General features: G+C 41.3%; 1 protein-coding gene across 15 annotated transcripts in view; it reads right to left on the reverse strand.

Moving 5' to 3' along the window:
- UNC80 (unc-80 homolog, NALCN channel complex subunit) overlaps positions 1–15,921 on the reverse strand; it is a 136,171-nt gene that overhangs the window by 35,985 nt on the left and 84,265 nt on the right. For all 15 annotated transcript variants that reach the window (XM_052792236.1, XM_052792231.1, XM_052792235.1 and 12 more), the window contains 11 exons: positions 14,549–14,649; positions 13,016–13,102; positions 12,037–12,220; positions 11,256–11,350; positions 10,251–10,340; positions 9,748–9,849; positions 7,214–7,394; positions 5,971–6,239; positions 3,131–3,265; positions 2,218–2,356; positions 442–538 (listed from right to left, as the gene is read on the reverse strand). In XM_052792236.1, the coding sequence (XP_052648196.1) occupies positions 442–538; positions 2,218–2,356; positions 3,131–3,265; positions 5,971–6,239; positions 7,214–7,394; positions 9,748–9,849; positions 10,251–10,340; positions 11,256–11,350; positions 12,037–12,220; positions 13,016–13,102; positions 14,549–14,649 (1,480 nt within the window). The remainder of the gene's footprint in view (positions 1–441; positions 539–2,217; positions 2,357–3,130; positions 3,266–5,970; positions 6,240–7,213; positions 7,395–9,747; positions 9,850–10,250; positions 10,341–11,255; positions 11,351–12,036; positions 12,221–13,015; positions 13,103–14,548; positions 14,650–15,921) is intronic.

Genomic DNA, 15,921 nt, shown 5'->3' on the forward strand with positions numbered 1-15,921 from the left:
GAATATGTCATCCATTTGCAGATATTAGTTTTCCCTTCCAAGACTCCTTTCTTCCCTGGTTCCCTCTTGGAAACTAAACTTTTTGCTTTATCAGTTTACCTCAACTCTGTCTGTCTTTCTGCCCTTTCCAGCTGCCTCCTTTCCCTCTCTATTGCTTCTTGCCAGCAGAAACCTGCAGGACACAGTGCGATCCCCACTTGGAAATACAGCTTACATGTTGCTGCTCATCCAGTTGAGTGCTGCAGCTGGTGGCTGGCAGGATTTAGAGCTGGTGCCCTAGGAAAGGTATCAACAGGCAGAGGTTTGGCCTCACAGAGGAGCCCTGTGCTTGCAATGCATTTCTATATCCTCTGCCTCCATTTGTCAGCCTTGCTTTTGCATGCCATATGCAGCTTTTATGCCTTTTCTGAGTCTGCACAAACCAAGAAAACAGATTAGCACCTTCTGAATGATTCAGGAGCGTAGGCCACCACTGTCACACACAGTTTGATGGCTTCACTGATCGAAAAGGTCAAGTCTTCATTCCCATAGCAGAAGTCTGAGGGAGTAAAGCAATATGAGAAAACTATCACACAAACATACTGAATGTGAAAGGAGCTAGCACGCTGCTTCCTTTTTCCCCCCTCTTCAGTTCCTTGCTTCTCATGTTAACAATCCCCAATAGGCTCTTGATTTTTGACAAAAATCTGTCTATATAAAGGAAACATATGCTGCACTCCCATTTGCACCCTGCTGTCCAAGAACTCAGTAGGTGAGAAACAGTTCTCAATAGGTCAAATCATTGCTGAGCATAAGGCCTATAGCTGCTAATGGAGTCCCATTTCAAACATCACCCATCACAAGCAAAATCTCACACATGACAAGGACACATGTCAACTTAATGATAATTTTTATGCTCCCTCTGCTTTTTCCTAGATGTTTCCACTGCACTAAAAATGATGCTGATACACCACTGATGGCAGAAGACAGTTTTACTTCTAAAAAATCAAGCCCCTTCTATACTGGTAGCCACATGGGCGCCAGCACAAAAGTGAGTCTGGTTTGCTAGTGATTTGAGAAAAAGTTTTCAAAAGCATTTAAGTCCCATACTACAAATATTACTTTGGGGATCATTAGTGCAAGGCACCAAGAAACTGAAGTATCCAAAGAATAATACTAGTAATACAACTATAGTTCCATTTTCAGAAGTGGCTTTGGTATACAGGAGCCCAAGTCAAAGTTAAGGTCCTAAAGCACGTAAATCACTTTGAATAATGGAACTTGGAAGTCAGATGTTTTAGGTAATTCTGATCTTCATATGGAAAATACCAGGCACACAACATACCATCTACAGTCCCATCATCAACACACACTCGCGAATTTTCAGAGATGCCTTTGAGTAACCCTCCACAGAAAACCCCCAAATTTTATATAAATGTTTACTACAATCCACAAAGAGGAAGAAGCACCTTCTGTTTCTGTACCATTTTATATTATAACTTGTGATATAATTGTGCAGCATCATAAAATCCCAGTATACAACAAAGCTTTAACTCTAAGGCTAGACAGGTTTCATGTTCATCAAAATAAGTATTATTTAAAGATGTGCAAATTTGGAAAATAAGTTGAAGATCCTTATAAAAATCAGCAAAAATTACTTCCCTGCAAATCACAAAGCAGCCAAATTCTTAAATGCTGCATTGCATGGATAACTATCAAGAGACACAGTGTCCTGGATATATCATACAGCCATATATATTCTGCTTTGTGATAAATCACCCCCCGCCCAGGACTCAGCACTGTCGAATGTCTGAATGGCATCCATCATTTACTAGTCATAGTCTGCCCACGGAAGAGGATGCTTTTGTCTCCTGCCCACACGGAGCAGAGGAGAGGATGACACTGATCTTGTCAGCCTGATACACTTTATTAGGCATCTTTATTCTCCACCCACACATGATAAAATTCAAAATGCCAGGGGCTAGTCTCAGACTAGCAGGCTCAGTACAGAAAAAGTAGCTTTGGAAAAAAATAAATTAATAATTCCCCTCCTGCAGAAAATATTAAAAGGATGGTGGTGATAAAGCCAACCTTAAAAGCCTCATGAGGCAGAAGAAACAGATATGACTGCATTCGGGAAGAAGAAAAGGGTCCTGAACAAATCATGCTGCATCGAATGCATGTTGAATCAATAAAAAACAAACCAGAATTACTGACTAAAGGGTGCTTTTCTGTTACCTAATGACTTGAGAGGCTTTTCTGCTTTCACCAGCTCTAAGATGTCCAAAATGTCTGGAGTATCTCCCTCTAAAGACTGCAGCAGGTCAAACAGGCACTGAGCTGATACTCCTTTGCTGGTTCCATTGTTTGTAGCATCCTGTTTCAACAACAGACATTCGTGGTTGATTTTCTGAGGGCCTGTGTTCAGCCCAGGAATCTTTATCTGGAGATGTGGGCAACGTTTTTTTTTTTTTTTGACAAAGGGCCCACATGTAGTTCAAGAACTTACTGCTATCAAACAATAAGCCTAGCATCAACAGATTGATGCTACAGTGGAAGCATGATCTGAAAACTGCACACAGCTTTACTTCCCAGAAAGAGCAGATCTTTGCTGCCCTGTGAAGGAGAAAGATGTGTGTGCTTACAGTGTATATGCAGTTAGATTTGGCAGTCCCACTTCAAATCAAAATTCCATTAACTTGCTTTAACTCACTAAAATGTTAAAAAGTAATTAGTGAGTATTTCAAAACATGGATAATCCAGTCTTATAGTTCACATGTACTAAAACTTGGCATTAAGCTTTTAGTTCCTATTGCTGGATTCTAGGACAGGACTTGCATTTAAAGAGTTACAAATCATTATTGTCCTTTTATAACCTATTTATATACAGTAATTTAAAGTGAGACCACATTTACTAGCCTGGATACCAGTGGCCCGTTATCTCAGCATCCTGCTCAATCAGCTGATGAACAGAAGCATGCAGAAATAAGTTCAAGAAATGCTTCTGTGCAACACCAAGTGCAGTAAGCGCATGTTCAGCAAGAACTGTGCTGCTGCTGCTCCAGCTGCTTTTTCTTCGTGATCTCTAATGGGGGGGTGGCTGTGTACACAGGCTTCCCCATGCTGAGACCAGTGAACTGCTTTTACTCACAGGGAACTCCAGGAGAGGGGCCACACTTGCAAACAGCTGCAGAATAAAGGGCTTGCGATGCAGAATGTAGAACTGGCGGCATGCAAACTCAATTGCTTGGCGTAACTGTGGGTTGCTTTCATAGTCAGCGTATACCTGAGCAAATGAAAAAGGACATGGAAGTACTACTCCAGTGGAAGGGCTCTTCATCTCCTGGCCCCAGACTGAATCAACTACAGCCTTGTCATTCCTGGTAGGTTTGCCTAACATGTTTTTAAAGATGGAGACTTGACCGCCCTTCCCTGGCAATGTATTTCAGGGACAAACCATCCTTAGAAAAAAGGTTTGTTTGTCGTGCTTGAACCTTTTTTGTCACAGCTTTAGTCCATTATTTTTCTGTCCTATGTATCAGAGGTAGATTCCTTCCCTCTCCTTCCTAGAAGCACTTTACTTTTTTGAAGTCAGTTAGTGCTTTCTTCCTCAATCTTCACCTTTTTCAGTTAATCAAATCCCAGCTCTTTCAGTCCTTTCTCACATGACATGTTTTCTAGACGTACATCCCTGTTCCAGTCTGCAGTCTCTTCAGTTAACTGATGCTTTTTGTGCAGCGCCCACAGCTGGACAGAGCCAGCACTTCAAGTCAGAGTGCCACTTATTGGAGCAGCAGAGTTATTCCATGTTTCTTTCACAAGATACAAATCTGTGTAATCACCCCAGAATAGCATTTGAGATATTTTCTTTTTTATCCTTCAACAGAAGGGCACTGTTGATTCATGTTTAGCTTCAGATCTGTAACAACTCCAATATTCTGTCCTGCAGAAATGCTACTGAATCAGCTACTTTCCCTTCCATATTTATGTGGCTGATTATTCATAAGTAAGGACCTACGCTTATCTAACCTCATCAACATAATCCGTTTTTTTTCCTTTTTTCAGACTGCATCTCCAGTTTGTCAAGATAATTTGAACTCCTAGCCTGTCCTCCAACACACGGACAGTTTCACCCACTTTTAATATATTTTAAGTTTTTTAGAGTGGCATTTCCTTCAGGGCTGGCCACTGAACCATACAGCCAATGTGTTGCCAAAGATGTTTCTCAGTTATGTAAACAGTAAAAATTGCTAGAAACAACTTCACTGTGCTTCCTTATTCTGTCCGTTTCAATTCCCTGTCTGCACTTCTCTGCTGGTAGGAGTCTGTGGGAGGTTTGGGGTGGGGGTAGGCAGGATTTTTTTGCTATTTGCTGGCAACAGGTAATGCTGAGATTTTATGTTAGTGCAAAATTCATATTACAGCACAGGGCTCTTGCAGGTTTCTAAAAAATTATTAGTGTGCGAGACCTCTGCAGAGATGTATTCACTTCTCAGTAGCCTAGTAGGCTAAAGAAATTAGTATACATTTAATACAGTCAGAAGCCTCTAGCATGCTTATGAGGACAGCCAATCACCATGGCCTGTTACACTTGCAATACCTCATCTACTTGAGAAAGGGAAATAATTAACTGTATATGCATTTACCAAGGAAAGCGGAAAAACCTGCAAAAAAAAGAGCCTGTGGAGGTACGTGCATGTATGCATCAGGAATTAAGCTATTAATGGCTGGTTGAAGCACAGAAGTGGTAGAAGAATTTGTTTGTGATGACCACAAAAAAACCCAGCTGATCTTGGATGCCTGGAACAGAGAGATGTGAAGGTCTGCAAAACCAAACAAGCTCAGCAACACTTGAGCTTTCTTTTGGAATTGCTTTTTTGCCTCCCAAGAGTGGTATTTTATTAATTCAGTGGTTGACAATAATTGGTAAGGGAGGGGGCACAGGAAAGAATTACAAAACTAATTTCTCTCAATATGAAAAGTGAAAATGAAGGGAGAGTCCTTCACAGGGTTGAATGGTTACTGCCAAGTATTGCAAATGAAGTTATTATTTGATTTCAAAATGTCTTGCTTCTAACGAATAAACCCATACACTGCAGACCTGCATTCAATACATACTTACCTAACCATGTAAGGCATGATATTAGTTTCTAAAGAGTTTGTTTAGACAGCTAAATTCATCAGTGGTCCTAATTATTGTGCTCTGTTAACTATATTAAAATGAACATACACAGGGATGTCACAGTCATTGCTTCTTTTACAGAAACAATACTTTTTTCTGTATTTGCATTATAATACTAAATCTCTATTTAGATACTGTCTTCTAGCCCTTCAGAAATAATCTTTCTGTAAAAGAACTATATTGTGGGGTTTTTTTATTTTCAGTAGCTGATTTTTCTCAAATGTCAACAGGAAAAAAGGCATACTTGTACACCTCAAAGTGAAGAGAAATCCACCTCTACAACTTCCAATATTTGTCACCACTCACATGAAAAGACAACATACAGTTTTTCATAAAGAGTGTTTTCATAAATAGTGTTATTTTCTGTTGCTATTTAAATTGCAGATAATACAATCATCATACTTAAAGAAGTGAATATAATTTAGTTTCAATCAGCAAGTAGCAAATCCAGATATTTCAACTATTCAGCCATCCCTGGAGGAAAAAACACTGAGGGAGACTCAAGGTCCCAAAATTTTCCAGAAATTTCACAGTTCTGTGTGGAAGTACATAGTGAGAGAAACAGACATTCATTTACTTAACATAAAGAAGAGAAGAAAATGTAGTCATTTATTCTAGAAGAAAAGGGAATATAGTCTCAGGAATGCTGATTTGGGTCATCCCACTCTGATCTGCTGTCTTCTTGGGGCCCCCAAAATCTGTGATCTCACCAGGACTCAGCAGTTTAAAGTTTCTCCATTAACAGTCAGTTCTATAACAAAGTGCTCACTCAGAAGTCTTCCCTCGTATAGTTCATGGAAGTGACTCACCTGCAACATGCTGGGGAGGACCCACTGGTACCCACTGAGGGAGAAGAGGTGGTTAAAATGCACAGCTGTGTTGATGACTGTGGCAGCGTACTGCCTCAACAAGGCACTGTCCTCAGGGTGCAGGATAAGGGCACCGTTGAAGACGTTCAAGAACAGCATGATCTCATCTCCCCAGGGGAACTCGCTGGGCATGCCAAGGAACATCTCCTCCAGCAGCTTAATCCACAAGCTTTTCTGAAGAGTGTCCAGACCAAAGAGCTCTTTCCCAGCTGCGGGGGAGAAGAGGCACCAGCAGTCAACTCTGTCCACCACAGCCAGCCTCACAACATTCCCAGAGGCCAAAGGCCTCTCCAGAGAACCATCCCACAACACTGACTATCATTCTGCCTTTTTAAAATTATTTCACCCATCCTATACTTCTGAAGTGCCCACAGGGCTTGAGCAAACCTTGTTTGAAAGCAACACACATGAAGATGAAGAATGATGAATATCACATAGTTCATTAAATCTGCTCCCCACTGGCTGGAAATTCTCCTCTTAAAAAGTGAAAGCTTGTACAGGCATCATCTGCCTCACACAACCTGAATGGCTGTTTGGACTTATGCTGAGTTTTTATCCTTCAGGTGTCCCACACTTTACAGGACACTGACGCAGAGTTACAATAATACTTCTGAAAGTGAGTGCCTTTAGGGCCTGTTACAGAACTTGCCAATGCTTACCATCCTGCAACAATGGCCTGTTTAATCCCCAAGTCAGGCTGGAAACCCTACATGACTTTCAGAGCAAAGTTTCTAAGAAGAGGGCTGTTTCTATATCCTTGATGCAGAATTTGCCCAATCTTGATGCAGAATTTGCCCAATCTTCATTGGAAGTCCATTGCTTCCTCAAAGTGGATAGCAAAGGACTCTGAGCAATCCTTTTCAGGTGCAGTTATGCTACTAGACACAGTATTCCAGCTCTAGTCTCATGCATAATTTTAATACATAATTATAACTCATTTGGGTCCAAAGAAAGTAGCTTTGTCTGGAGACCTCTAACAGCAAAGCCCTTTCTGCTGTTGTGCTTACAAACCAACAGCTATGTATCATTTTCCCTAGGAAGGGATTTATCAGCTTTCAGTAACGCTACAAGCCTGTGTGTTTCTAAGGCAAATGAAGCCTATGTGTTTCTAAGGCAAATGAAGTGCCTCAGAAACCTTCTGGGCCCTGTACAACCACCAGAGAAAGCTGTTAAAAGACCATACCTTGGGGATCATTGAAGAGTGAGAACTCAGCATCAATGGCACTTCGGGGAAATGAAGGCAAACGGAGGAGGTCCTCCTGGAGCATAGATACATGGGACTGCTTGTGCGCAGTAGGGATTTTCTGTGTCAGTGATATAAGAAACAACACCCGCCCCACCTCTTCTAGCTTGCGGGTGAATACCTGTGAGAAAAAGAGACAAGGATCAGAATCAGTCTGATCAAAAGTTCTTTACAATGTATATGCACTTTTCTAGGATAGCTTCCATGGCTTTCTCTGATGGGAGGGATGCTGCACTCATGGCCCAGAGGATCCTGTTGAAATTCACAAGGCTAGTGCTGCACCCTTTTCCTAGAATTTGTGTGACCACTGTTCTTCAGTCCAGCTCCACAAAGATGGATCGTGTTTGTAAAAGAGGTTTTAACAACACTTTCTATTTCAGTCTTGTGGAGGACCCTGAGTGGGTGTCAAACACTTCGCAACTGTGCCATGTGGTCTTTTGTAGATTAATGTAAGCTTTGCCAGCGTGAGTCTGAAGGTGGTCAGAGGCAACCCAATTACAAAATGAAAGCCATACAGTTCCAGTTGCTCTCTGCAACATCTTAGCCTATAGTCAACATGAAGCTGGAATTGTTATCTACCTTCTGGATTGAGGTTGGCTCATGTCTCGCCATAGAAAGTGTATGTACACTTGCAAAAGAAAAGTAGTCAATAAAACAAAGCAGACCAGATTCTGAGTTACTACAAATGAGCAAAGTCCTGCTGACTTCAGATTATTGCTTCTGGTTTACGGCAACTGGGAAACTGAGTTCCATTCTACCAGCCTCCTTTGAACTTCTGACTGGTAGGACTAGTCAGGCTAGCTATTTTATTTTGATGCTAAAAGTACCCATAAGGTGGAATGATGCTCAGTAGTAGAAGCAACTGTCTTTGGAAGCAGTTTTGGGATAGCTCTTAGCTACTGGGATGAAGCCAAAACTTGAAGCATGTGGCTTAACACGTGACAAAGCTCAGCTTCCCACATCCTGCAGTTGCTGTGGCCTTGCTCTGAAGTGCACTCAGCTTAGAATTGGGTGCTCAATCAAGCAACAGTAAAGAAAGTACTTTTCCATGGATTGCTGCTCTGTGGGTAGACTCTACAGTGCTGTTTTCTTTGCTGAAGCTGGGTGTTGTCCAGCAACTTCTTGCATGACTACAGGGAGGCTGGTAGATGCTTGATGTACATTTTGCCTTAGAAATATTTTGGCCTCTAACTACTCTAGATAAAAAAATGTGGAATGCAAAATAATGCCCTGACAAAACCGGACAGGCCATTTTAATCTTTTTGGGTCACGTAGGGTATATCAGACTCATTTATTTGATATGTGGGAAAAATCTCCTAGAACCAGAGTGAGAATAATTTCTGTCAGAGAAGCAACCAAAATGATCCCAAGTAATTTCAGATTTTTATAGACTTTCTCCTGACAGATGCAGCATATGATACTCTCCCCTATTCTGTACTTTAAACATATGAGACAGCATTAACTATATTCTCCATTATTTTAGCTGCTAGTACTGCTTAAGCAGCTTTATAGCTGCTTTTTAAAACAATTCCTGGTGATCTTTTCCTGCCCCTGCACTCACATTGCTAGGGACACAACTACAGTAGCTGGGTTTTGGCTAGAATAATACAACAGCTAATACCAAACTCATACTGTTTAACCACCTTCCCCACCCCTTTTTCTTCCTGCTTATTATCATCCTCTGCAGATACAGCTAGAGTAACTTTTCCCTAAACACTCAACTCCATGGGACAACATTGCTTTTGTGGAAAACAGAATGTGGCTTCTACAGGTAGAGTGAGCTCAATACCATTGTCTTACTGTCTAAACAAATACTTGTAAGGGTTTGCAGCATATAAAAGGCACTGACCTGCCACTTTAGTTAGGGTTTAGTTCCTAAGGGAGAGCTCCTGGGAGCTGCAGAACATTAGCAGGATTGGACAGATTATCAGGTCATGAGGCTGGAAGATAGGGAGGATAATGCTCTTCTGAGGGCAGATACTCCCCTGACAAAACAATTGCTACTGCTGTGCCTCTGGGAGTAGCTATGGTAAAAGACTAGCATCTGAGAGCAGGACAAGAAAGAGAGGCAGGTAACATTCTCTACAGTGAGAGGACAGAGAGGAAGGTTGAACAGATAATTCCTCCTCCACAGCCAGAGGTCACGTTAATGAAAGGAATAAGCAACTTTTGAAGCTGAGGCAGCTGAAGCTCTTCTGGCCAAGTGTAGGAGAATTGAAAATGATCCACCTAAAAGAAGCTGGCTGGAGAGAGAGGGTGGGAATTCACATTGCATTCTTTGACTCTTCTTAAAATACTATACACCTGTCCAATGGCACCAGAGTAGATTTCCTGCCAATTGCTACTTCTCCAGCAAAGCTCTCTATCTGCATGCAGCATGAGTGAAGGCCTTTAAAGGAAAAAGGGAAAAGGAAAAGAAAGGTTTATTTACAGGGTTTGTTTCTGGACAGAAGTGTTTGGTGACAGTAAGATACCTGCTTCTGAATGAGCTCTTGACCCTTTTCTGGATGCATCTGCACCAGGTTGAGCTGGGGAGAAACTGACCTCCGGAAAGGATAAATGTCACGGACGTAGGTCTGCCAGGAAAGGAAACAAGTGTATTTTAAACAAATGCAATCATAACAGCATCACTCAACAGAACTGAATAAAAGGCCCTTTAGCCCTTTCTGAAGCTTTTGGGTAGGTGCTTTCAGACAGTGGCAGGGATCATGGAAGAGCATAAACAGAAGAGAAATTTGCTCTTTTCTAAGAAAGCTAGACATTAATGACTTAAGAGCAAGGGACTCCACTTCTGCTTCTTCCCTCTACTGTCAAACTCCAGTCTTTCACTACACACAACTAAACACCCAAGAAGTGGTGCCCACAGGACAGAATTCTGTCTATTTATAGGCTGCTTGTTCTTCTTTAGATAACCCTGATGTTTAAAAAGGGACAAGATGGAAAGAACAAAGTCACCTGGACCTGATCTTTGCCTTACCTTGCTGTAATGAATAAGATTCCATCGCTTATCCATTAAAAAGTAATGAGACGACTGTGTTTCAGGTATGTTAAAAAACTCCAAACACTCCTGAAAAGGAAGAAAGAAGAACATCCTGTTCATTAGCTGTCTTGTACAAAGACCACAGCATCCAAAAGAAGACTATCCAGCTAATAATGTATAAAGGCACAAACCTGCATGCCTCAGTCAGGCTGGTGCACTGTTCTGGCATTAATTCTTCATTTCTTTTTTCAATCATAAAGTACATTAATAAGTTTGTGATAATCAAGGCATGCTGATATCACAGTCCAGAAGACTGATGTTACTTATTTCGATGTCTTCATGTCTAACATATTTGTCTGGCTATGAAAGCCACATGGGTATTGCAGCTTCCATTTCCATACTATGTATTTATCAAGCTTTAGTGATAGGGGATGTGCAGAGACACTAAAGTTCTGATCCTTCAAAGCACTGAGATGTGAGATTCCCATTAAGATTTAACATAGCTGGACAAACTGAAGGCTTTTACAAATCTGTCTCCTGTGTGGCTCATTTAGGGCCACCTGGGAAATCTTTGGCAGAAGGGCGAACTGACCTCACATCTCCTGGATCCCAAGATATCATCGTGGCTACTGACCCATCATTTCCACTCTGATCTTGATCATTCTGTTTAGTTTTTATTGTTGATAAAACCAAACATTTAAATGATTTATGTATTTATCTAAAGGATAGTATACAGCAAATACCCAACAAGCTGCAGTGTCTTCAAAGGTAGTTGCACTTGTGTGGCTGTCTGTGAGGTCAGGGCATTTCTATTATCCTTTCATATGGCATCCTGTTTCTTGCAACCAAGCTGTCCTCACAGGGAGACAGAAATGCCTGTCAGCAAAACTTTCCTCCCTGACACTGAAACAGGATGATCAGGCAGAATGTATTGCTGGCATACAGGTACAGCAGGTAAATGCACTATTAAGTAGTTATTCCAGTTCAAAAACTCACTCCTACCTTCAGAAGAGCCTCAAACTGTGTGTCCTCATGGACTGGTAACTGAGTTGGGATGTCACATTCATTCTGTCCATGCACAACAAGGGTTTTTGTGCCTAAAGGAAGAAAAGCAGTTGCATTCTCCCTGGCTCCTTTAATTAACTCAATTTCAAAAGACTACCCATAGAGGAAAAGTGATAGTTAAAATTCATTCCTGGGCAGACAGACAATGCCAGTCCTGTCTGAAATCCATTATATAGTGTCAGCATAGTCTCACACTTCCATAGTTAATGAGAAATCGATCAGTTCCTAAAGGATGAGCTGGCTTTAGCAGCAACTGTCACTCTGAGGAAAAAACAAACCTAAAAGGTCAAATCTGTTTTTCAGCAAGATATCTCTTGCCTGACTTGTGATGTCCTAGGCTGACAGCATGCTCTTCTTGGGCTCTCTCAAAACTTAAATGAGAGGTTACATCAAATCAAACTGAGTCTGAATGGTACAGTCTTACAATGATCATCCTGCCAGCCTTTCACAGCCCAACTAGCACAAAGCTCTGGGTTGAAAAGACTGTTGTAATTCACTTTCTGTTTGCTTCTTTTAGAGCTCTTAAAGTGGTTTTCTGAATCTCAGGGAATTAGAGGTAGAATTTGCTGAATGAATCCTCAACTCAAGGAAAACTGAATTTGAATACGCAGCCATTTGTAGCAGGTCTTTTTCTGATCCAGTTCTGATGGATCTCCTTTTTGGTAGTGTGGGTCATGAAATTGGAAGTGAAGGAGATTTAAAGACTCATATCTTATACCTGGCATTGAGGCAGTCACCAGCAGCTTCACTTCACATTGTTCCTTCTTCATAGTCTGCTTGAGATCCTTGAAGAAGAGTCCTTCTACATAACCCACCACTTCCCAAAGGAAGGTAAGTGTGGCAGAAATGGCATCCATGCCCCACTCACATGGAGTGCGTACAAAATACATGATCAGTCCTACCTGCAGGTAATATGTAAGAGGAATATCAAGTTATACACACTCTTTTAATGTGCAGAGCATTGCATAAACACATAACAAGAATACTCTTCTTCTACCTTTCTTCACTCAGAGGGATAAACTCATTAAACTTACATCCTGAAAGTTTATACGTACTACAGAACAATCTGCCTGTATTATTCTTCCTTTTTCTAGAGAGGATGAGGGTTGGGGGCAAAAAGTACTGTTGCAGTCCAGCCTTAAAAGCTATTGTAGATGAGGAAAAGGGAGAACCTCTGCAGTAAGAGACTTCCTATGCCTTCTGCTCTGGTGTGCTGCCACGTAGACAACTCACAAGCAACAGAGGGCTCCTGGAGTAGCATACATCTTGTCTGTTTCATCTCCTAACTGCAGCAAATGCATTTTCCACAATCTTGAAAGAGGCTCCTAGATTTGCTCCAATAGGACTGTCCAAGAGCAAAGCACTTCCTGAATCAAAATTAAGTAAAATAATTAAAGGTTTCTGGCACTGGGATCCTTCTATTTGTCTACAACTCATTGTCCCTGGTTCAATTCAGAAATCCATGACAGGTTGCTTAGGGGTTTAATAAAAAGTTAAAGGTTCCTCTTCCTCTCCCTAGAAAGACTGAAAGGCTGGTGTAAGCCTGGTGACTTGCACCCACAGCCGGAAGCAGATATGAGCTATATAGGAAAAGTTAAGAGCGTTTATTTCCTTGCAGATTGTGACATTAAATTTTTAGGACACATGTAGGCAGAGGTGAGATTTTGGGCTACACAGTGGACCCACAAGCTACTTACCAAGTAGTTAAAGAGGATATGAGATGTCTGGGCAGGGAAGTCTCCAATGTTCAACAAAAGCTTCCTTAACATATACATCAGCTCATCCTGGAAGAAGAGCAAATGTTTTTTCTTTCCATCACAAAACGGAGAATGGATTGCTCCCTTTTGTCCTCTCTGGCTTTGTTTCTTCCCATTTTTCCATATTCCCTTGTTCAGCTCTGTCTCTCAGTGCATGACGTAGAACTAGATGCTTGTGACTCCTCCCACATTTCCCAAAATAAGGCCCAGGGCACAGCACCCAGGTCCATGTCTGTCTTTTTTATCTCAGAGAGGTCAATACCTCCTATTGCAATTTGTACTGGCTGTAGCATCCTGATTCTGCAATCCTCTCCCTGTGATAATCGCTGTGTTGCTTATCACAATGAATGACTACCTAGATGATCTGTGAAATCTAGTTCAGTTCAACTCAATAGCTGTGGCTGCTGGGCAGGAGGTGCAGGCAGAATATAACTTTTCTTCCTTTAGACGCTGCCTGCTTTAAATGTAGACTAATATATTTCTTATGGTGGGAAGGGGGTGTAGAAGGGAAGGAATCTCACTGTCAGCTAAGGACAGACAGACTGTATCATAAATTTCTTCTATGGCCCTCATCCTCTTAACCCACAGCAGATTTGAACTACTGTTATGGGCATGAATATGCATAGGACAACCCATGTCAATTATACATCTGCTGAAAGCTTCTAAGGAAATACACCTGTTCTCTGTGTTCTGTACTTGTGGTTGTAGTAGGCCTATGAAGAGATAGTAAAACAGCAGACTATGACAGCTCAGAGGCGTCTGAGGCTGGAAAGCGTATAGCTTCCTTCTGAAAGATACTTAACAAACAGAAGTGACCCTCGGAACTTAAATAGAAGCTTTGGGGACTATGGCTGAGAAGTCTCAGGAATAGTGATGCCACTGAGACCTGATTACTCAAGGAACCGAAAAGCAGCTTTTCCTGGCCTTCTTCAAGGTTTAATATTCATTTTGTAGTGAGTTCTTAGGTGGTGGCTTGGAAGATGAGGACAGTGATATTATTGATATCGTACACCAAGTGTGCAGTTGAGAAAGTGGTACGGAGAGTCTCACTGCCTTTCATCCAGTCAGAACTGGTAAGCATTTCTTCCATAAAGCTTAGCCATGGCACTAGAAAGCAGTCTAATAAGCCAGGGAGAGACAAGGCCACCCCCATCTTTCAGAGAAAGCTGAACATAGTGACATGGGTGGAGGCAATATTGCCTATGTTATATAAAAAGGGTTGTGCTTCGCTAAGCAGCTGTTCAAAGCATGGCTTAGAGCAAGTCAGATTCTGAGTGGTGTTAAATCAGCTTTGTCCCATTTACGTTAGTGGACAAAGATTGAAGCCAACTGATGATATGGCCTAAAAGTCTTTGAGCTACATTATAATAGCAAATGTTCTTCTCCAGTGATGCCCACAGAGTGATTCTGCTTGCAGCTGTGCTCCCCTGCTCTAAGCAATACATGCACCCACTGGGGAGAGGAAGAGTTTACCTGTCGGTTGCTGATTGTGAGCTTCTCGAGGAAATGGCGCAGAACTGTAGAGGGGTCTTCAATTAAGCAGTTCCATAGGACCTGCTGAGCAACAGCACTTACTGTAGAAGAGAAAGAAAACAAGGTCAGAACCATCTCCCTTGGAAAAGGCTTGAACTGGTACACTTAGACACAAATGTTCCTAACCTTCTACCACAATTGTCATGTTTTGTACTGAAACACACAGGAGACTCTTTGATGCACTAGGATTCCTGGTCACCAGTGCAGTCACCTCAAGCAATAATGACAGGTCTAATATTTGAACCTTCTCTAACTACTGGTGATGTGACAGGAAGCACTTCACCACTGTAGTCAGAGGAATAATAAAGAAATAGCTATTTGGATTCACAACTCCAGATGGACAAATCTGGCAATTAAAAAACATGAATTCATGTACTTTTTTATTCATGCACAGAAGTTCAATTTCATGGTGATTCATTGAGTGATTTTATCTGGTATTGGTGAACAGTATTAGACAGTCATTAGGGAAGTGTGTTGATGATCAACTCCCCAAAGTGTAATTAATTGCAATCCTGTGAAGATTAACAACAACAGAGAATTATTCGTTATTTTGTTTTCAGTACTCAGTTCCTGATCACAAAATGACACATACGTTATTTAGGTGGCTGACTGCATCCACCCAAAACTGAATACAAAATGTAACAGAAAGTTAAATGTGCAAGCAGCTGACATGATGACTGCTGAGAACGGAAGGGCAACAGTCCACCATCTATAAACATTTTAGAGAAACAAATACAGAAGAATGCATTATTACTTTACAAATACATCACAGACCATAACCAAAATGTTCAAGCTGTGTATAGGTGGCTTTCTGTCTGTCATAGGATCAAAGAAATGTTGGTGGGAAGACCTCTGGAGGTTTCTAGTCCACGCCCCGCTTGGAGAAGGACTGTCATCTACACCAGATTATGTTAACCATGGCTTTTAACCTAGCCAAGGCTTGATAACCGCTGTGGATGGAGAATCAACAGAAATTGCACTATGGTCCTGCCTTTTCAGCTTCTCAATATCCTTCTGGAAGTGGTAGCTTTTTTAGGGCCCCAAAAGAGCAAAAAACCCTCAAAACCAAGCACAAATCATGGAGAAAAACAGGAAAAAACCCACAAAGTCATATTTCTGTTGTGAATCTACTTTCAAATAGTTTGTGGGGATTTAATAGATTATTCATTAACTTTTTAACAAACATATATACTCATAACAAAATATAACACATAATACTTCTAGGAAACATGAACTGTGAGCAAATACAAGGTTGTGTTACACTTCTTTCCCACTTTAGTTATGGCACCTAACAAACGTAAGCTATTGTTCAA

Source organism: Harpia harpyja, chromosome 7 (assembly GCF_026419915.1).
Source record: "Harpia harpyja isolate bHarHar1 chromosome 7, bHarHar1 primary haplotype, whole genome shotgun sequence".
Classification (NCBI taxonomy): Eukaryota; Metazoa; Chordata; class Aves; order Accipitriformes; family Accipitridae; genus Harpia; species Harpia harpyja.